The sequence below is a fragment of the Coregonus clupeaformis genome, chromosome 24, assembly GCF_020615455.1.
Source record: "Coregonus clupeaformis isolate EN_2021a chromosome 24, ASM2061545v1, whole genome shotgun sequence".
Taxonomy (NCBI): Eukaryota; Metazoa; Chordata; class Actinopteri; order Salmoniformes; family Salmonidae; genus Coregonus; species Coregonus clupeaformis.
The window spans coordinates 32,548,537-32,570,625 of NC_059215.1; the positions used below are offsets into that span (position 1 = coordinate 32,548,537).

At 42.1% G+C, this 22,089-nt stretch overlaps 1 protein-coding gene across 2 annotated transcripts in view; it reads left to right on the forward strand.

Annotated features, from left to right (window-relative positions):
- Window positions 1-17,167, forward strand: part of LOC121538287 (synaptonemal complex protein 2) — a 52,958-nt gene extending 35,791 nt beyond the window's left edge. For both annotated transcript variants that reach the window (XM_041846155.2, XM_041846156.2), the window contains exons 29-46: window positions 209-252; window positions 577-634; window positions 900-1,065; window positions 1,877-1,941; window positions 2,214-2,396; window positions 2,779-2,953; window positions 3,721-4,016; window positions 6,443-6,757; window positions 7,088-7,145; window positions 9,257-9,388; window positions 9,537-9,704; window positions 10,430-10,611; window positions 12,195-12,289; window positions 12,672-12,771; window positions 13,104-13,162; window positions 14,459-14,537; window positions 15,629-15,685; window positions 16,689-17,167. In XM_041846155.2, coding sequence (XP_041702089.2) covers window positions 209-252; window positions 577-634; window positions 900-1,065; window positions 1,877-1,941; window positions 2,214-2,396; window positions 2,779-2,953; window positions 3,721-4,016; window positions 6,443-6,757; window positions 7,088-7,145; window positions 9,257-9,388; window positions 9,537-9,704; window positions 10,430-10,611; window positions 12,195-12,289; window positions 12,672-12,771; window positions 13,104-13,162; window positions 14,459-14,537; window positions 15,629-15,685; window positions 16,689-16,760 — 2,304 coding nt within the window. In that variant the 3' untranslated portion in view covers window positions 16,761-17,167. The remainder of the gene's footprint in view (window positions 1-208; window positions 253-576; window positions 635-899; window positions 1,066-1,876; window positions 1,942-2,213; window positions 2,397-2,778; window positions 2,954-3,720; window positions 4,017-6,442; window positions 6,758-7,087; window positions 7,146-9,256; window positions 9,389-9,536; window positions 9,705-10,429; window positions 10,612-12,194; window positions 12,290-12,671; window positions 12,772-13,103; window positions 13,163-14,458; window positions 14,538-15,628; window positions 15,686-16,688) is intronic.
- Window positions 17,168-22,089: the final 4,922 nt, after the last annotated feature.

Genomic DNA, 22,089 nt, shown 5'->3' on the forward strand with positions numbered 1-22,089 from the left:
GTGCTTGATTGAGCTTGCCTGTTGCAATGGAACCAATAGAAAAGTCCCCAAAGTGCAAACACGCCCACCTAGCACTCCAGGCAGGCTAAAGCAAATGCTTGAAGTATTTGAAAGATTTCAAATAGTATTTGAACCCAGGTCTGTTTGCCATTTCTGCTTGTTCTCATGCACCAGTGGATGATGGTTTCTAATTCTCTGCTCTCTTTAGGGGAAGGGGAAAACGTCCTTGGACACCTCTGACATTGATAGCAGGTAGGAGCCATTTGAAGGCAGTACTCATTTGGTTACATCTGACTGGGACTCTTATCTCAATTCGTCTTTCCTTGATTCCTTGTATCCTCTCTCCTCGCCTCCTTCTCAAAACGCAATGGAGAAGACGTCCGTGGGGAGGGACCTTGGGGAGCTTCTCTTAAAATATGGTTGAGAAGGAGGCAAGTAGAGAGGATGTGAGGAATCAAGGAAAGATGAATTGAGAAAGACCCTGGGTCCCATTTGTGTTATAATATCGCCCTCTAGTGTTGCGGTAAAAATAATCCGTCAAGTCAATGCGTGATTCAGTGCTGTTTTTCTTTCCAGTACTATCCAGAACTCTTGGGTAATCCCCAGCACTGCCAAGAAGGGCCCAGCCGTCAAGGTATGGAGGCAAACACTTTGTAATTGACACAATGTGATGGAGACTGCCTCCTTTTGTGTGTGTGTGTGTGTGGTTCTCTTACCTCGGTGTGTGAAGGTGTCTGTACTCTTGTCTTTGTGTGTGTGTGTGTGTGTGTGTGTGTGTGTGTGTGTGTGTGTGTGTGTGTGTGTGAGAGACTGGGTATGTGCGTATGTGTACATTTGTAAACCTGTGTATGTGTACCCGTGTGTGTGTGAACCTCACTGAGTTGTCTCTACGGTCCCAGGTGGCGGCTCCACGGTGCCACGTGAAGAAGCACCTGTTCAGCGACACAGACACAGACGCCATGATGGAGATCAGCTGGCTCAAAGAGTCCAGCAGGAAGCCTAAGCCCAAAGTGATCGACTACAGCCGTCAGCCCCGGCTCCACAACCCTGCCCCCGACACCACATGTACGCTCACGCCACACCTCACTTAACCTTTCCACACTACTGAGCCAACCCTAACCGAGGCAAGCCAAACTGTACTGGGCTGGCCTGGTTAAGCATCCACCATAGTTGCTGGAACCGTGCTGGAAATTTAAGGACAATGTGAAAATAAAATATCCAAGCCAGCACTGTATGGTTTGGGTTGGTCCTATAGTTTTAATCAGTCTGTGTCTGTCTGTACGAATGCTGTGTTGAGTGAACTCTCTAGTAGAACGTAGCCTACACCTGCATGTTGCACAATAGCATGGAAATGTTTTGAAAACTGTAGAGTGAACTGTAGGCTATGGCTGTGATTCTCTCTCGCTGCCAAATATGTATTTACTATATTCACCCTATGCAACATTGTTACATTTAATGAGAATGTCTACTACTGTTGTGACAGATGTGATTCTACTGTAGCGATTGGCTATTCCTCATCATTTGGGATGAATTGATTGAACACCATCATTCATCATGTTTTGCTTGTGAGACCTTTAGAATGATTTGCTGTAAGTAGGTGTGATAATCTTGGAAACTATCTTTTGTTGGCAGCTGTATGCTAATAACATTTTTTTTTTCTCTCTTCTCTTCTCTTCTCTTCTCTTCTCTTCTCTTCTCTTCTCTTCTCTTCTCTTCTCTTCTCTTCTCTTCTCTTCTCTTCTCTTCTCTTCTCTTCTCTTCTCTTCTCTTCTCTTCTCTTCTCTTCTCTTCTCTTCTCTTCTCTTCTCTTCTCTTCTCTTCTCTTCTCTTCTCTTCTCTTCTCTTCTCTTCTCTTCTCTTCTCTTCTCTGTTTTAGATGAGTCCCCAGACTTACCACCTAGCTCGCCCAAACATGTGAAGGAGAAAGCCAAGCCAAAGAAGGTGAGACTGACAATCCAATAGTTTTAAATCAGAGGGGGAATCTCAATGAGCATGTGCACACTTCGGGGAGAAGGGATGGGGAATCGGAACCAGCCTTGTACCTTGAAACCTTAGAATCCAAAGTCAGTTCATCGACCTTTCATCCTTACTACTGCTCTGTTGCAACCTAGAAATATGATTCCTAAAATGGGCTTCCCCATCCAAATCAATGGAATGGTTGCATCAGTGAGCATTGCCCCAGTCGGCCACAGTGTGTCATGCTTGCCTTTCAGAAGAGACAGAGGGTAAAGGAGAGAAGTGCAGAGCAGAAAGAGAACAGCGGAGCGGCACTGGTGGCGGCAGGGACCAGTCAAGCAGCCAGGAGGCCCCAGAGAGCCGCTGCCACCAACGCCAAGAGCTACAGGGAGCCTGACAGCGCCAGCCAATCAGAGACTGAAGAGACGCCCACTTCTAAGGTCCTGCCTTCCTCCCTCACACATCTGCCCTTTCTTTATGATTAGGTGCTATCACTTATTTAAATAGAATAATTAAATAATGTATTCATTAAATAATATAGGCAATGTATCTCTATGGGCTCTATGAGTTGACTTTATGTTTCTCCTAGCCATATAATTCTATTTTGGTTGGTAGCAAATAGTAAAGGTGAAATCAGTTACATTACACTACGTTATATTTTAGTTGTTTAGCTGGCAGACTAAATTCAATCAGATCACAATACATTTAGTTGCGGTGGAGTAAATAATGGATCATTGTTTTTACCACTTTTTACCTGAGCAACTTGGAATAAAAGTAACAACTGTACTAAAAGTATGTTATGGGATTATTTTCTCCCAACAGAAGCGCTCCATCGGATCAGCGGAAAAGAGCGAGAAGGTTTGTCAAGAGGCTGTCGGGGTGAAGAAGAAAAAGACGACCGCCTCGGCCAAGGAACAGACGAGACCGAAAGAGTCTTCTTGGACTGCCCGGCTCGCCTCTTTCATTCCTTCCCCTCCTGCCATTGAAAGGATACGAGGTAAGGCAAACCCAGCACACCTACACCAACCAAGGACCAGTTGACCTGTGGATTCTATCCATATAATGATTCAAATTCTGTGGTTCCGTCTCCAATCTTTGAAAAAATGATCATGTAATTTTTTTGTTGGCACTACGCAATCGCTGGCAAATGTTAACTTTTTCTCCCATTGACATCAATGCATGACTAAGTGAAAATGTGACTTAGTTAGGATTCACCCCTTAGTTATCCCTGGTGCAATCACTCTGTCTAAGAAACCTAAGGGCTTAATTAAATATGTTGCGCTGAAGATTAGCTCTGTAGCGCGATTTACATTTAAAGGTCATTTGCGATTGAGTTGACATATGCAGCGTTTACCGTGAATGCAGTCTCCGCCAACGTGGGAACATTGCCCTTTTAAATTTCTATCCGACAGTAGCGCAGGTCTTCAGTGCTACGGATTGAATCGAACCCTAACTTCAGTGTAGTACAGGGGTATTCAAATCTTACCATACGAAGTCCGAAGTAATGCTGATTTTCTGTTCTACCTGATAATGAATTGCACCCACCTGGTATCCCAGGTCTAAATCAGTTCCTGATTAGAGGGCAATAATAATAAAAAAGAAGTGGAACTGGCTTCAAGGTCCAGATGTGAATTTGAGGGGTGTAGTAGATATAAAACATATTTACTGTAAGTGGATATGAGGAAAAGTATCTCTGTACTATTGACCTCAAAGACCTTGGCCAGCTGTCTGAGCATCTGTGGTTGTGTTTTGACCCCCATGTAGCTGCATCAGAGAGGTCGCTGGTAGCCTTACCCCGGTCGCCCCTCACCCCGCTGGGCTCCCTGTCCGCCTCCCCTGCCAGCGGCCCCTCTTCACCCCTTGCCCTGGCCCTGGACCTGCCCCCTGAACACCCTCGCAGCAGCACGGGCTTCCAGCCCTCCTCCTTCTACAGCGCCCCTGGGAGGAAGAGCGACCGCAAAGCTAAGGCTCCCTCTCTCCCATCCCTCCCCTCTCTCCCATCCCTTACTCCCACTGGCAAGACTCCTGGCCTCCGCGCCCAGAGACCCAGTGCCTTAGAGGTAAGATACAGGACTGATACTGCACCAATGGGCCTTCTGACATCTTTTTAAAAATAATGTAGAATAATAGTGAAGACATCAAAACTATGAATTAACATATATGGAATAATGTAGTAACCAAAAAAGTGTTATACAAATCAAAATATATTTTATATTTGAAATTCTTCAAAGTAGCCACCCTTTGCCTTGATGACAGCTTTGTACACTCTGGGCATTCTCTCAACCAGCTTCATGAGGAATGCTTTTCCAACCGTCTTGAAGGAGTTCCCACATATGCTGAGCACTTGTTGGCTGCTTTTCCTTCACTCTGCGGTCCAACTCATCCCAAACCATCTCAATTGGGTTGAGGTCGGGTGATTGTGGAGGCCAGGTCATCTGATGCAGCACTCCATCACTCTCCTTGGTCAAATAGCCCTTACACAGCCTGGAGGTGTGTTTTGGGTCATTGTCCTGTTGAAAAACAAATGATAGTCCCACTAAGCACAAACCAGATGGGATGGCGTAACGCTGCAGAATGCTGTGGTACCCATGCTGGTTAAGTGTGCCTTGAATTCTAAATAAATCACGACAGTGTCACCAGCAAAACACCCCCACACCATCACACCACCTCCTCCATGCTTCACGGTGGGAACCACACATGCGGAGATCATCCGTTCACCTACTCTGCGTCTCACAAAGACACGGCGGTTGGAACCAAAAATCTCAAATTTGGACTCATCAGACCAAAGGACAGATTTCCACTGGTCTAATGTCCATTGCTTGTGTTTCTTGCCCCAAGCAAATCTCTTCTTCTTATTGGTGTCCTTTAGTAGTGGTTTCTTTGCAGCAATTCGACCATGAAGGCCTGATTCACGCAGTCTCCTCTGAACAGTTGATGTTGAGATGTGTCTGTTACTTGAACTCTGTGAAGCATTTATTTGGGCTGCAATCTGAGGTGCAGTTAACTCTAATCAACTTATCCTCTGCAGCAGAGGTATCTCTGGGTCTTCCTTTCCTGTGGCGGTCCTCATGAGAGCCAGTTTCATCATGGCGCTTGATGGTTTTTGCGACTGCACTTGAAGAAACGTTCAAAGTTCTTGACATTTTCCAGATTGACTGACCTTCATGTCTTAAAGTAATGATGGACTGTCGTTTCTCTTTCCTTATTTGAGCTGTTCTTGCCATAATCTTTTACCAAATAGGGCTATCTTCTGTATACCACCCCTACCTTGTCACAACACAATTGATTGGCTCAAACACATTAAGAAGGAAATCAATTCCACAAATTAACTTTTAACAAGGCACACCTGTTAATTGAAATGCATTCCAGGTGACTACCTCATGAAGCTGGTTGAGAGAATGCCAAGCGTGTGCAAAGCTGTCATCAAGGCAAAGGTGGCTACTTTTAAGAATCTCAATTTGTTTAACACTTTTATGGTTACTACATGATTCCATATGTGTTATTTCATAGTTTTGATGTCTTCACTATTATTCTACAATGTAGAAAATACTAAAAATAAAGAAAAACCCTGGAATGGGTAGGTGTGTCCAAACTTTTGACTGGTACTGTATATATATACTGTATACATATTCTGTTTATTGGGATTTTTCTGTATTTGTCTACAAAAAGAAACAGTTGGAGAAATTGATCGATTTTCTTCCCACAATCGACAGAAGTTAAATTCGTCAGTCAAACAGTGAAAAAAAAACCCACCTACCCCCGTTAAACAATGCATACAGAGTTAAATAATACAATAACACAGTAGGTTAAATAAAGATGTGACAAAATCTCGTCTGACAACTTTTGAGGTGGAATTTATAGGTGTATTTTTTACTCGAGAGATGTTGAATTGAGGAAGTGTGACCGTAGCCCGCGGAAACAACTTTCATGTAAATTCCCCCCATCCTACTGTGTGCTGTGTGTGCAGCTGGTATTGGTACTAATAGAATGTAGCCTACACATGCATGTTGCACAATAGCATGGAAATGTTTCGAAAACTGTAGAGTGAACTGTAGGCTATGGCTGTGATTCTTTCTCGCTGCCGAAGATGTATTTTACTATTCACTCTATGCAACATTGTTACATTTAATGAGAATGTCTACTACTGTTGTGACAGATGTGATTCTACTGTAGCGATTGGCTATTCCTCATCATTTGGGATGAATTGATTGAACGCCATCGTTCATAATTTGTTACTTGTGAGACCTTTAGAATAATTTTTTACAATTTTGCTGTAAGTAGGTGTGATAATCTTAATAACTACCTTTTGTTGGCAGCTTTAAGCGAATAATAGTATTTTTCTCCTAAGTTACTTACATACCAGACCAACTATCCCTATTGGCTTCCCACAGACTGTACATCTCTCGGTCTCTCTCTCTCTCTCTCTCTCTCTCTCTCTCTCTCTCTCTCTCTCTTTCTCTCTCACTCTTCCTCTCTGCAACCCCAGCTGAGTCCAATCCAGCCCGCTCTCTCCCTGGCCCAGTGTCCCCTCCTCTCCCCTCCCTCCCAGCCCCTCTTGACCTCCACGGCCCTGCAGATGTCAACGCTGCCCTCCCCTCTCCTCCAGTCACAGCCCTCTCCAGGAGAGACGGATCAATTCGCCCTCCATTTTGGCTCCCCGGGCCAGCTGGGTCTGCCCGAGTCCTTCGCCAAGGAGTCGCTGGTCTCCAGAGTGAAGCTGAGCCAGTCCTCGTCCAGGTCAGAGATGTCATCGACCCGAGTGGAGGTGGTCAACCCGGCAGCCCTGACAACCGCACTGGAGGTACGGATACCAAGGGCCAGTATGCTAGAATTAAGCCTAGTCCTAAAAAGTTATTTCAATGCAGATTCTCCATTGAGCATGCATTTTCGCCCAGTACTAGGCTTAATCTGTGTCCGGGAAACAGGGTTTATGGGTAGGAGGCACTCATTTAAAGTGTCTGCCCGAACCCTTCATAAGCAGGAAATAACTCTAGGGCTGCGTCTGAAATAGCACCCTTTTCCCTATGTAGTGCACAATTTATGACCATAGGGCTCTGGTCAAAAGGATTGGACTAATGCCATATTTGTAACGCAAACTTCTGGGTTAACAAATGACTGTGTTTCCCCCTAGAAAACTCCATACTCTGAGCGAGGGCACAAGCTGGACCAACGTAGCTTTCACCTGTCAGGTAAAAGACCACAGCTGTAACCCCCTGAAAGAAAATGCTCATATTAACACCTGTGTCCACAAAGAGAAAGATGGGCGGTAACAATGATGGGGAGATATTGTTGTTTTAGCTAAACTTGTAATTTAGCATCATATGGTCTAGGCTGGTTTGTTACAGCCCGACCGATATGGGATTTCTGGGTCCAATAATGATTTTAGGGAGGCAAAAGTTACCAATTACCGATATATCTGCCGATACATTGTTTTTTAGAGGTGGAATGAAAAATCATCAACCAGATTCAGCCACGGGCCAATTTTTTCTTGAGCAGATGGTCGGGGGGCCGTAACATAATTACAAATAAGTTATAGACTGCAAATTGACCTCACTAAGCCCAAACAGATATAATATTTTACTAAAACATAATCATTTCAAACCTTGCTTACATTTGTATACGATCACTTGTCTCTCTATTATGCGTGGGAAAACTTGGGAACAGATTTCCAAAATTAAAAACACTTGGAGCTGATTTCCTGGTGTTTTATGTCCAACAATGAATATTATTATTTTTTGCACAGAAAATATAAATATCAAAGTAAATACAAAACAAATGTTCAGTTTACCTTCTTAGGTACAACTTAAACATGTGTCTATGGCAGTGGATAAGAATGTAGAAGTGTTTGTGCTGAAGCACTACAAGCACACTAATAAACAAGAAGCTGAATGAATTAAACAAAGTAAATCTGAAACTGCACTGTTCACAAGTTCACAACCAATGCAGTGAAATGCAGTAACATGCAGTTTTAATGTCACCAAGAGGTGTCAGCGTCAGCATTTGTATTGAGAGCATTCACTACAGTGCTTTACAGAGGTCATGGAAACAGACACTCTATGGCAACCTTGCATTGAGAGCGTGTTATGTTCTTTTATAGCTCAACGGTTATGACAAGCATGTTCTAGCTGTTCATTGCGACAATGTTTTCTTGCTGAAACCATAATGTAAATGACACTGTTATTCAATACAAAGTCTACTGGCTATATATTTCAACTGCAAATGACATGCGCTGATGACTGAAAACGTTAATGCCGGAAAATGCTTGCCACACTGGTTTTAGTCACACACGTTCTAGCAAGTGAGGAATGTGCCTTCTAATCTGCTGGTCTAGCGATGGTTCTGCTGCTGCTAATTTCATGGCAAAGTTTGTAAATAATAGATACAAATTATATACTTACTTATGATATACTTCTGCCAGGTTAAGCCTACTTTTCAGTTAACATTTAAATGAGGTGTTAGTGAAAGCATTTCTGTTAACCAACAAGACGGTTATCACATCAACTGGCTATACACGGAGTGATAGACAAACGTGCACACCACAAAGACAGACGGGGGCAATATTGCTGGAAATTAATTGGCAGATATTGTGTTAGGTTTTTAATTTTTAATCCAGAGGTGGGATAATGTTGCGTTGATTAGATAGTAGCTGGGAGCTTGCAGTGTCTGATACTTGTGAGATTTCTTTATGACAGTTTGCAGTGGAACATGTGAGAAGTGCATGTACTTTCAAAATAATTTGGCGAGCTACTCATAGGTTGGCTGCGAGCTACTGGTAGCTCGTGATCGACCTGTTGGAGACCCCTGAGCTAGGCTAACTACAGTATCTTGCTGGCTAGATAGAGCCTAACTACATTGCTGGCCAGCTAACGTTAACTAAGTGAAAATGTGATGAGGACAGGGGCGTATTCATTATGTCGATTCTGTTGAGAAAAAAAAAGTTTCTTAAACGGAATGAAACGGGGAGGGACCAACCTGCATTTGTCCAAAATAAACTCTAATTTTAGTTGTGCAACTGTTTGGCTAATGATTACACCCCTGGGGTGCTTGGTTGGTGAAGTGTACTTTTTATAATTTACTTGTTCAAATACGCTGTCGCTGGCTGTGGCAAGCTACTCACCGTCAAACCACTATGCCTACTCCCTCTCACGTCGTGATTTAGGGCTGAATGATGTGCAATGAGCAGATCGTAGAGCGCCCTCTTCAGGCAACCATTAAATAGGCAGATAATATCAGTCCACCAGTTTATAGGTCGGGCTCTACTGGTTTGGTCTGGTTCAATCGTTTGGTTCCCCTCTCACAGGCCCCTGCTCCGGGCGCAAGCGCCACAACTCCCGCCCCTCGCCCAGTAACTCGGAGGAGGAGGAGGGAAAGAGGGGCACACGAAGAGGGGGGCAGGCGGTCAAGATGAGGCCCAGGAAACTGTTTAAACCCAGTGAGAATGACATTTAAATTATTAGACTTTTATTCAACAATATACGCTTTTCATTTGTTCTCATAATTGGCGAACCAGTTCTCACTTCATAAAATAGCCCTTTATTCAACTAATTTATCTTTCATTCAATTATTTCCCTCCACTTCAGCAACCAAGCCCAACCTCCACGCTCAGGCCCAGGCATGGGAGGAACAGAGCAGCTCTGACGAAGAGGAGGAAGAGGAGAAGAAAGGACGAGGAACAAAGGACAGGGCCTCGCGGGCAATCACGAAAAGATATCATCACATCCAGAGCAGCAAGAGCGCTCGTGACACAGGTACAGCCATATAATTGAATAGAACACTTAAATGTGATGTATCTCTATGGGTACAGCGATCTACAAAACCTTAGGACAAACAGCTCCACCCGCCCGCATGGTTTTTCAGAACAAGCCGTAGGTCTCACAAAAGGCACTGCTGTTGAACTCATAATTATAGTAATGATTAGTCAAACCAACAGCCATATTTATCTTAAAGGTGCAATATGCAAAAATCGCTCTGCCATTTCCTGGTTGCTAAAATTCTAATAGTTCATCTAATTTCAGTTTGTGACAAAACAAGCAATTGTAGATAATCATTGTAGCATCTAAACCACTGAAATATCTTTTCAATAACCAAAATATTGTATTTTTATCTGTTTGAAGCTGGTGTACAAAACAAAAGTAAAAGATGCAAAAACTAAACTTAAGAACGGGAAGCATAGAAATAGTGCACATAGAACAGATATACAGCTTCTTAGACTTGCTTTCAATGAGATTGACAGATCTATAACTCAGATTTCTATGTGATATTGTTCGGGTCGCCCAAAAAGTTACATATTGCAGCTTTAACTCATTGAGCAGTTTGAAGTTTGGAGAAGGATGCACCTGCACATCCAGTAGATATGTGTGTCAGATGGGGTGGGTGCTGTTGTTAACATACTATGCCTCTTTGTGGGTTTGTTCATGACTGCATGTGTGTGTGTTCGTAACTGTATATGCCTGCATTTGTGTGTCGTCCCTAGTCATGGACGTTTCTCCGGAGGGGGACCTGAGTCGGGTGGTGTCGTCCCACATGGTGACGTCGTCCAGCTGGGAGGCCGACGTGGACATGGAGGCCGAGGTGGAGGGGGAGCTGGGTCGCCCCCCTCACGACATGGGCAACGTGTGTCGCCAGTTCAGCTCCGAGCTCCAGAGGAAAATCCAGGTTGGACCCATAGAAAATAGAATGCTGCTTTTACTTCCTGCTTTACTGCAATGGGTACACTCAATATGGCCACTGGTCCACCCATCACTGACCCGTTGACTTCAATGGGAAGGAAATCAATTTCTTTGGTTGGACACAAACTCACAGGAGAATATGTTTCTAAACATTTCTACATTAATGTGGATGCTACCATGATTATGGATAGTCATGAATTAATAGTGAATAATGATGAGTGAGAAAGTTAGACACACAAATATCATACTTCCAAGAAAGACATTGATGATAATGCCCTTTTAGTGTAAGAGCTGTTTGAAAAGACCGCCTGATATTTCAGCCTGTTTTGATGGGAGGGAGTTTTGGCCTTCCACGGTGACATCACCATGCAGTAAATTAGTTAATAGACCAATAAGAAAGAGAGTTCCAAACCTTTCTGCCAATAACAGCTAGTTTTCAGTTTTCCCCTCGTCCTTCAAACCACTCTCAGACAATCCTACAAAATTCTTCCTTGAGAAATTGCTCTTTGCTAAGAAGTTATTTTTCTTTATTTTTGACCATTTTAATTGAAAACAATCACAGTAAGGTACTTAATAGTTACCCAGAAATGATAAAACATTTAGATAAAAACGGCTGCTTTGGACCTTTAAAGGATCACATTTGGGATCTAGCTAAGGAATAATTATAGCAAATCATTTTACCAATATGTTTTTGGGCTCATTTCTGGAGGTGGAAATTATATTTTAGATGGTGTCAGCATCATTTTATTTTAATTCATTTTGGATGAAAATGTCCTTTTAAAAAGTAACCTGAACTGAGCTTCTCAGACCTACATAAAAAATGATCCAGGGTGGACCCCGGGCCTCCAAAACAAGGTGGGGAGGGACACCCCCCCGATACCTTTTCCCCCACTGCTACAACATTTTCCAGAGGAAGCACTGCTGTAGGCTACTTTCGAAACAACACTGTATAACTCAAGAAGATCTAAATGCATATCCCCATAAACGGATTGAGATCAAATGGTTGGTATGCAGATGCTCCATGGACGTTTCACCGGTAAAACTTCAAGAATTATCATTCAAATGTGAAGGGAAGGCGACCACAAAAATGTGTGCATGAAGTAGAGGTAAGGAAACACATGCACAGAAGCGTCAGGATCTTTACTCCGGAGAAAGAAAGGTCCAGATCCACAGCCACTGCCTTTTTAAAAACCTACTGTTTTCGTGAGGCCCCAGTGTAGCTCCCCTGTAGAAGTGCCATAGGCCTTTAAATGGGTAATTCAGGATTTTACAACTTGATGTTAGATGATTCCTTACCTTGAAAGTAGCCTATGAGCCAGGAGAAACTGTAATCCATGGTTCAGTTTTCTCTAAACAGCCACTACAATCTTCAGCTAACTTTAGCCACCACTAGCTAACAATCAATGGAAGTGAATAGGGCATGTGTGCAATTGTTATAATTTCCTGGCCAAATCATCTCCATATTTGGTTTGATGTCACTTAAAGGTGATTTTGCCTTTGTGTGATGAGGATTTTGTATTCTATGGGAGACCCTAAATATGTTCTACTTACCTCTGTTATGTGTGTCAGAATCGTTCCAGGCGTATGGAGCTGTACACCAAGCAGTCTCTGAAGACCGTCCAGCAGCACGTCTCTTCCATCAGCGTGCAAGTTCACAACTACAGGTCAGTTAGTACACAAGTATACACTACATAGTGAGCTGGCAACCGCAGGGTTACTGACATCAATATCTCAGGTGCCACTGACTGCCTATGTGCCCTTGAGCAAGGCACTTTTAACCCTTTACCTGCTCCAGGGGTGCTGCTTTGTGGCTGACCCTGTGCTGCTCCCAGCCTGTTGTGTATGTTGTGTGTGGTGGGGCTGGGTACTGTGACAGCAAAATGTACCAAATGTCCATTGTCTCTGTATAATCGACCAATAAAGATTGCATTGTGTAGTATACAAGAACATGTCAATCTCTCTCTGTGACAGATTGTGGACATGCAATCTCCCTTGGTCTCCTCGATCTCCCCCTTCCCCTCCTCCTTCCCCTGTCTGTGTGTGTAGGTCTCAGAAGCTGGAACAGGTCAAGGGCGTTCTGCTGAATGAGATCAACAACTTGGAGGAGGACGAATCCACTCTAAAGAACATGGAGAAGGAACTGACTGTAGGGTTACTTACATTACATTGACATTGTAGTCAATTAGCAGACGCTCGTTCGGTCGCATGTATGTGGTGGAAACTAACCAGGGCCTGTATAATATGGATATCTGCATTCCTTTTAAAACGGTAAACCAACCTAGCCCAACAGATTTAACGTTGTTGAACTCTTACATTAACAGTACTTAATAGTAAGAGACCTCCCTGACAATGCAGTATACCGGTATAACCAATAACACAACCCTTTCACGTTTGGTTTGTCTATGGGAAATCCTCCCAGGCTTTAGTTGACTGTATGTTGATTTAATCAGTGTTATCAATTCACTTCTCTCCCCTTAGACATACTGGAGGAAGCAGTCTGTGGCTTTCCACTCCTACCAGGAGAAAGAGACTAGAAGGTGAGTGTGTGTGTGCGTTTCTTTTTCTGCCATATTCAGGGTGTGTGAAAAGTCCCAGGTGGGGACATTTTGTTCCACCCGCTCAAATGGACACACTGCAAAGATTGCAATCTAGCCTCTTGTCATCCCTTGCTCCATTTCAAAAGGACAACATAACACATTGCATCATTTTTTTAACCTGGGGGAAATTAACTGTGACCAAAAATACAAGTATCTCTGTTGTTAATGTTATTTGTTTTTTCCGGGATGTGGTCATAGCATGCCTATTCACATGACTGTGTAGAACTAAAGGACAGTATCTCAAACTGGGTCAAAGTTCTTAAAAAATGTGCTATATGCAATTTATCAGGGTTGGGGTCTATTTTAATTGAGTCAATTTCAGGAAGTAATTGAAATTTGAATTCAGTAATCGGAAAAAATTGAGTATTTTCAATTACTTCTCGTTTAGCTGAAAAGGAGAAGCTATTATATTTGTCTTTCAAAATATATATACATTCAAATCACATGCTGAATTGAGTGACTTCAATTCGAATTGACCCCAATCAAGCAATTTATGAATTGTGCCAAAGATTAGGTGGTGAGAAAACACAGAAAAGATACTTCTGGGCCCGTATTCACAAAGTGCTGATCTAGGATCAGTTTTTGCCTTTTAGATCATAATGAATACAATTATATGGATAGATCCTAGATCAGAACTCCTTCTCTGAGACACTTTGTGAATACAGACTAGAGCTGGGCAATATGGACAAAAATCCATATTGCGAAAAACTGCCTGAATTGGTGCGATAACGATAAATAGAATTTATGGATTTTATAACATTGTGCACTATTTTTGTTTTTTATCCTTTAAACTACTACTACTGCTACTAGTTTGATGGTTGTAGCCATCAATTGTCCCAATAACAATCACCCATATTAGCAAACTTATTTCATTTCAAACTTTACATTTCTCCAGTATAGGCTACTTATCGTAACGAAATCAGCAAAATGCCTACGATAAGTGATCGGTATGGTCAGTGTCGATAATTTTCGGTTTATCGTCCCAGCTCTAACCCTGACTTCTCTACTTTAAACAGTGCAACACCACTGTGAGGTCATGCCCCTGATACATTCATGTCCCTCATTATTCTTTATTATTCACAACACCAAAAAAACACACAAATGTGAAAGTGGTATGGATTTAGTATTTTAATATTTCATTTTCTCTTCCCTCTGTCTTCTGCTCGCTCTTTCTCTCACCCATGGCTCATTTGCTCTTTTGTGTGCTCTTTTTCACATTTCGTTCTTTGCCCTCAGACTGCAGAGCCTCAAGAGCACCTTCCAAACCGATGTGTGTCACAGCTTGGAGTACGAGGAGAGGATCTTCACCTCTCAGGTGTGGACATCCAAACTTTAGCGCCAGACTTCATCTAAACTTCAGCCCTCTACTTCATCTAAACTGTAGCCCCCTACTTCATCTAAACTTCAGCCCTCTACTTCATCTAAACTGTAGCCCTCTACTTCATTTAAACTGTAGCCCTCTACTTCATCTAAACTTCAGCCCTCTACTTCATCTAAACTTCAGCCCTCTACTTCATCTAAACTTCAGCCCTCTACTTCATCTAAACTGTAGCCCTCTACGTCATCTAAACTGTAGCCCCCTACTTCATCTAAACTTTAGCCCCCTACTTCATCTAAACTTCAGCCCTCTACTTCATCTAAACTTCAGCCACCTACTTCATCTAAACTGTAGCCCCCTACTTCATCTAAACTGTAGCCCTCTACTTCATCTAAACTTCAGCTCTCTACTTCATCTAAACTCTAGCCCCCTACTTCATCTAAACTTCAGCCCCCTACTTCATCTAAACTGTAGCCCTCTACTTCATCTAAACTTCAGCCCCCTACTTCATCTAAACTTCAGCCCCCTACTTCATCTAAACTTCAGCCCCCTACTTCATCTAAACTTCAGCCCTCTACTTCATCTAAACTGTAGCCCTCTACTTCATCTAAACTGTAGCCCTCTACATCATCTAAACTTCAGTCCCCTACTTCATCTAAACTTTAGCCCCCTACTTCATCTAAACTGTAGCCCTCTACTTCATCTAAACTGTAGCCCCCTACTTCATCTAAACTTCAGCCCACTATGTTGTTCATAAACATAACAATTCCGTACGGCACAAGTACAGAGAATAGGGAAAGAGGAACAGCCGACCCACAAAATCTAAAGTACATGTCACCTTATGTTTTGATACATTTTGATTATTTGTCTCACAGGCTTACCTGTTACAATGTTTAGTTTTTTTTTTTAACCTGAAACTCGGCTGATCTGAGCTCAGTTTTAAGCAATAGTATTTCAGTCCCATGTTGTGCAGTATGGCATTATGCTTATCCCCATGTTCTCTTCAGTCTACTCTACCGTGTGGCACTGTGAAGAGTTCAAAAGAGTTCAAACCTTAACAAATGTGTTTTGTCACCCGCTGTTTTCAGATGTGCCTGATGAGGAAAGACATGAAGTCAGTTCAGGACAGACTCTTTAAGGAAATGGTGAGTGGAAATGACAGTTGTGACTAGGCAAGACACTAAAAAACAATTAGACCCACATGTCTCTTTTCACTCGCACGGCATTAAATCCCCCTAGAGTCGATGTCCGCGCCCCCGCGGAAATCTTATTAGCATAATAAAAACATCCCCATAAAAAAATCAGTCAGTTTAAGCTAGAGATATCTGTTTTTTGCAATGGATGCATCTCAATTCACCGCATCCGCCGATGTTGCACTTCCGCATCTGCAGTAAAATGTGACAGAGCTAGAGCGGTGTTTGTCAGATCATGAGACATCCCGAAAATCTCACAAAGTCTTCTGTAGTGTCCGAACGGTTCGGCCCACAATCTATAATGACCCCTATGGAAAGATGAGGCTCTACGACCCCCACAAGAGTCTTGGGACTCGTCTGAAGTCGGTACAGCTGATATGCCAACTTCTGTCTGTAGTGTCCGAACAGTTTGGGCTATACACTAATATGACCCCTCTGTGGAAAGGTGAGACTCTCACGAACACGTCGGTTGTTTTGCTCTAGGACGCCCTCAGGCCTCACAGGACTTGTCTGAAGGTCACCCGGCACCAGTTAAAATTAATGGAAGTATATCTGGAGACAGTTTAGTGCCACAAATAAGGGGTTAAATACATGTACAAAAAATATATATATATATAAATATATATAAATATATATATATATATATATATATATAAAAATAAAGTTTTCCTGACCTTTCTTATAACTCTCAGATATAGGACAGACACTTCAGAACAAACTTCCTTTAGATTTTTTTGGGGGACTATCTTTTGTTCCATGTAGTGAATCTGTTATTCAATGCGTTTGTATGGGCTAATAGCAGCTTAGACAGGGCTTAGATTTATGGGTTATTAAAGAGGTCCCTCTTTTGAAAGTCCTACTCAAAGTGCTGCCTTTACTAGCGCCGACTGAGACTGCACCCCCTGAGGTGTTGCGAGTGTATTTGAGGGCTGTGTTTTTGTGTGTCTCTCCTCAGCAAGACGAGGAGATACTGAGTGTGAGGAGAGGACTTCAGGCTCTTTTCCTGCCAGAGGGACCAAGTTTTTAAACCCAAATCAAGTACCTCTGCACATTTATAAGATATGTTTGTGTTCCGTGAAGTTTGCCCGTCATTCTACGTTTACGGCAATCAAATGTAATATATTGAGCATAAGTTAAAGAAATATACATGCCTTATTTAAAAATGATCAAATTTATATTAACATATTTATTTATTTATTATTGCAGTGATGTTTGACACTGTTAATAGCTTTTATGGTTTTAACTGTCTCTCCATAAGAGTAGTATTTTCAATATAAATAATGCATTTCTGTGAAAATTGTTCAAATGGCATTTTATCTGTACAAGGTTGCCTGCTATTTGTTTGCTGTTAAGGTTGCCTAAGTTTATTAAACTTTTTAAAACATTTATTTAAAAAAAGTGTATTTGATCATCCTTGAGACGTTTCTACAACTTGATTGGAGTCCACCTGTGGTAAATTCAATTGATTGGACATGATTTGGAAAGGAACACACCTGTCTATATAAGGTTCCACAGTTGGCAGTGCATGTCAGAGCAAAAACCAAGCCATGAGGTCGAAGGAATTGTCCGTAGAGCTCCGAGACAGGATTGTGTCAAGGCACAGATCTGGGGAAGGGTACCAAAAAATGTCAGGCCTTTATGGTAGAGTGGCCAGACGGCAGCCACTCCTTAGTAAAAGGCACATGACAGCCCGCTTGGAGTTTGCCAAAAGGCACCTAAAGACTCTCAGACCATGAGAAACAAGATTCTCTGGTCTAATGAAACCAAGATTGAACTCTTTGGCCTGAATCCCAATCGTCACGTCTGGAGGAAACCTGGCACCATTCGTACGGTGAAGGATGGTGGTGGCAGCTTCATGCTGTGGGGATGTTTTTCAGCGGCAGTGACTTGGAGACTAGTCAGGATCGAGGGAAAGATTAACAGAGCAAAGTACAGAGAGGTCCTTGATGAAAACCTGCACAAGAGCGCTCAGGACCTCAGACTGGGGCGAAGGTTCACCTTCCAACAGGACAACAACCCTAAGCACACAGCCAAGACAACGCAGGAGTGGCTTCGAGGCAAGTCTCTGAATGTCCTTCAGTGGCCCAGCCAGAGCCCGGACTTGAACCCGATCTAACATCTCTAGAGAGACCTGAAAATAGCTGTGCAGCGACGCTCCCCATCCAACCTGACAAGAGCTTGAGAGGACCTGCAGAGAAGAAGTGGGGAAACTCCCCAAATACAGGTGTGCCAAGCTTGTAGCGTCATACCCAAGAAGACTCAAGTCTGTAATCGCTGCCAAAGGCGCTTCAAGAAAGTACTGAGTAAAGGGTCTGAATACTTACGTAAATGTGATATTTCCGTTGTTTTGTATTTTTTATGAATTTGCAAACATTTCTAAAAACCTGTTTTTGCTTTGTCACTATGGGGATTGTGTAGATTGATGAGGAAAATAAATAATTTAATCCATTTTAGAATAAGGCTGTAACGTAACATCATGTGGAAAAATTAAAGTGGTCTGAATACTTTCCGAATGCACTGTATATCAGGGCTCTCCAACCCTGTTCCTGGAGAGCTACCCTCCTGTAGGTTTTCGCTCCAACCACAGTTGTAACTAACCTGATTCAGTTTATGGGTCTTTCTATAAACTAGGGTACCAGTGAGCATTTCTTGTAGTGGACATCTGTTTGGAGCTGTTACAAAGTCACGTGAATACAGTAGGATATAAAAGGGGGAACATAGATACATTCAATATAATGAATGAGTTTAATCAAAACCTATGTTTAAACCCTTTCTCATGCTTGGAGTCTTCACAGATTTGGGAAAAACCGTGTGACATAAAACACTGCCTTTCTTTCCTTACATTTATGATACTGCTGTTTGTCATTATATCATATACTAAGCATTTAACAATTGAATTACACATTGAATTTTATCCTGTAAAATTCCTGAATATTGCTGTTGGACTCTTTTGTATGGAGATCTCGGAAATGCACTGTAACCTCGTAACATTTCGTATCTCCCTATGTTATGGTGTGAAAACAGTTTTCATGGGCACACATATCCAAAATATTGTATGGGATTGCAAAATCCAATGCTTCTAACAGAAAGACTAACTTTAACAAGATGAATCAAACAAAAATCGATACTGTCATTAAAGTTTTTTTAATAATGCATAATAGTTGTTTGATGCACAATTGCATTTGGAAATTATCGCGTAACATCAGCTGATTCAGGAAAGGATTTTCTGAATGACAGTCAAGTGATAAAGAGCGGGTGTGATACTGCACGTGACTGAACAACAGCCAAAGTGTGGGAATTAATGTTCATCTGGAGAATTGACAGAACATTTTGGTGTCTTATGTTGTTACGGTGGTCAAGATAATTAGCCTATGTCGTGGACAACATTGTCATGATTCCTGAGGTAAGATTACGGTCCATGTACATTTTAATTTTGTTTTCTGAATTAAAATGGAGCAATCGGGAATGTGAAAACGGCTTGTTTATTCGTTTCTGAATAGAAAAAACTGAAAATTGGCTTGTTTTTTGTTTTTGCATATAAAACCAAAAAAACTACTTGATATTTACATTTTCACATGTGGGTGGGGTTAAATGTGGAATTACTGTCATTGGTTAAGTGCACAGACAACACTTCCTGTCCTTTCAAAGTAGGAGTTCACCCTTCTAACTCCATTCTATGAATCTATTAATTCATCGATTAATAGCTGCCCGTACCGTGCCACAGTGCCAAGATAAAGTACAATTTCTCAATTTCGGAATATTATTTAGTGTGACTGCTGTTACTGTAAATGGTTAGCTGACTGGTATATCCTAGCTATCTAACTAACCATTGGTAATCTTATTCAATAATGCCATACAGCCAAAACAACAGTATCTATTGCGAGGGGCCTCCTGTAGCTCAGTTGGTAGAGCATGGTGCTTTGCCATACCAGGGTTGTGGGTTCGATTCCCACGGGGGGCCAGTATGAAAAACGTATGCACTCACTAAAACTGTAAGTTGCTCTGGATAAGAGCGTCTGCTAAATGACTAAAATGTAAATGTAGACTAGAGATATTCCCTTAGCTATAGTTAGTCAGTGGTTGCACATTTAACTACCTAGAATGAAGCAAGGGTGTGAATAGTAAATATATCCTTTTACTGTTTACAGCAGGTCTTCAGCTACACAGAACTGTCTGATCAGCCTGATAGGGTGGTGTGGGTGTGTCCAGCTTGCACCTGTGCAAATTCATGTGTGTATAGCAATGGAATGAAGCATCCAACCAATGCCCCAAGTTGTGCTGTAGGTCCACCACATACCCAGAGGGTTGTTGGGTCCTGTCCAGAAGCAACCCATAGCCCCTTCCCCTAGACACTTGTGGAGATCTGAGAGGATTGGACAGGTGTAAGCAATACCGCCAAAATTCCACAAAGCCTTTCAGAGGGTAACCATTTCACCACCCATCAATCCCTTTCAGATCTCCACAAGTGTCTAGACTCTGGGCAGTAGGGGCTAGGGGTTGTTTCTGGACAGGCCAGGGGTATTATGGTAGCTCAGTCAGTCTGGCACTGTCTAACATTGTTAAAGGGGCAGTTAAAAACGTGATTTTACAGTAAAAAAAAAAAAAGATATTTCCACACACACTATGAGGTAGGACCGGGTTGATATCAGTATCACAATATTTTTTCCATGGCAAAAATTCTAACACTGAGCAGTCCGTTAAAAACCTGCTGTATGTAAAATATTGTGTGCTATAGCTGGTAAAATAAATGTGACTCTGGATGACAACATAATGATGTTTGTTTCCAACATTAGGGCTGTTTTACAAAAGAAGTTAAATTCGCTAAGTGTTTTGTTTCCTTGCCACAATACTAACAAGTATCGCAATACTGGTATCATCCCTGCCTTACTATAAGGTCGAAATAACACTCTGAAATTGCGAAAATTATGATATTGCCCTTTTTGTAAGAGCTGTTTGAAAGAAAAAAAAAACACTGAATTGTTTGCCCACATCTTGACATCACAACAATGTGATCTGATTATAATAGACCAATGACTGTTCATCTGGGTAAATGCGTGGGCTCTAGACCATCCTATCAGCCAATCAGGGCTGTGTATGTAAATATCTTCACATTTGTTTCCTAACGCCCACATGATCAGACTGAGCATTTCAAGGGCCAAAGGAGGCTCAGGGAAATAAATGATTTTAAAAATATTTGCGTTATTTTCATTAAATAACACACTGTGATTTATTAGACATACAGTGATGATTTAAAAAATAAAATGACAAAGGCTGCATGGGGGCTTTAATAGCTGTCAAATACTTACTTCCTCTGTCCTTGGGAAAATATCAATTGCATTTCCTTGATTCTTCGCATCCGCTCTCCTTGTCTCCTTCTCAAAACCCATTGGATGAGAAGGTCAGAGGTCCTTCCCCACTCATCTTCTTATCCAATGGGTTTTGAGACGGAGGCGAGGATAGAGGACGTGAGGAATCAAGGAAATGCAATTGAGATTCTCCCCTTGCTTCCCCCATTACTCACCTCCCTCTCACAGCACATTGGGGGAGAGGAGAGAAGGTTCCTGTCCTCAGGCTACAATGCACTTTCAAGGAGAGGCAAGGAGTGGAGGAAACAAGGACAGAGGAAGCAAGAATTTGACGGCTAGTTTTCAGACACAGACTCACACACAATGCTTGAAGAGTTTACTGATTATAAGGATTTCATTATTGTTTATTATTGTCAATGATTTTGTTGACAGAACCCATTGTATTATATTATTGTATTATATTATTATATCAACTATTAAAACATATAGAAATGATGTTGTTTATCTTTTTCATTCTTCAGGAATGTTTAGCATGGCTATAAATGATAGAGAAGTTGACTAAAGCACAAAAAGACCTGGCAACTAGGCATGACAAAGAAACATGCGGTGTCCATGTTTCTTGTGACATGTAGATGTTTTGTTGTTGGTGAAGTTATGGTTTTATTGTGCCTACCTAGACATTTATTCCTGTAACTACACGTGAAGCTGCAAGAAAATCATATTTAAATGTATTTCAAACCATTTTGAAATGTTTACCCTGATGTCACACACTGGCCCCCATATTTATAGAAATACCCTTATCAACTAGGTAATTATTAGAATCAGGTGCGCTTGATTAGGCTTGATTAGGGTTGGAGTGAAAACCTACAGGACGGTAGCTCTCCAGGAACAGGGTTGGAGTGAAAACCTACAGGACGGTAGCTCTCCAGGAACAGGGTTGGAGTGAAAACCTACAGGACGGTAGCTCTCCAGGAACAGGGTTGGAGTGAAAACCTACAGGACGGTAGCTCTCCAGGAACAGGGTTGGAGTGAAAACCTACAGGACGGTAG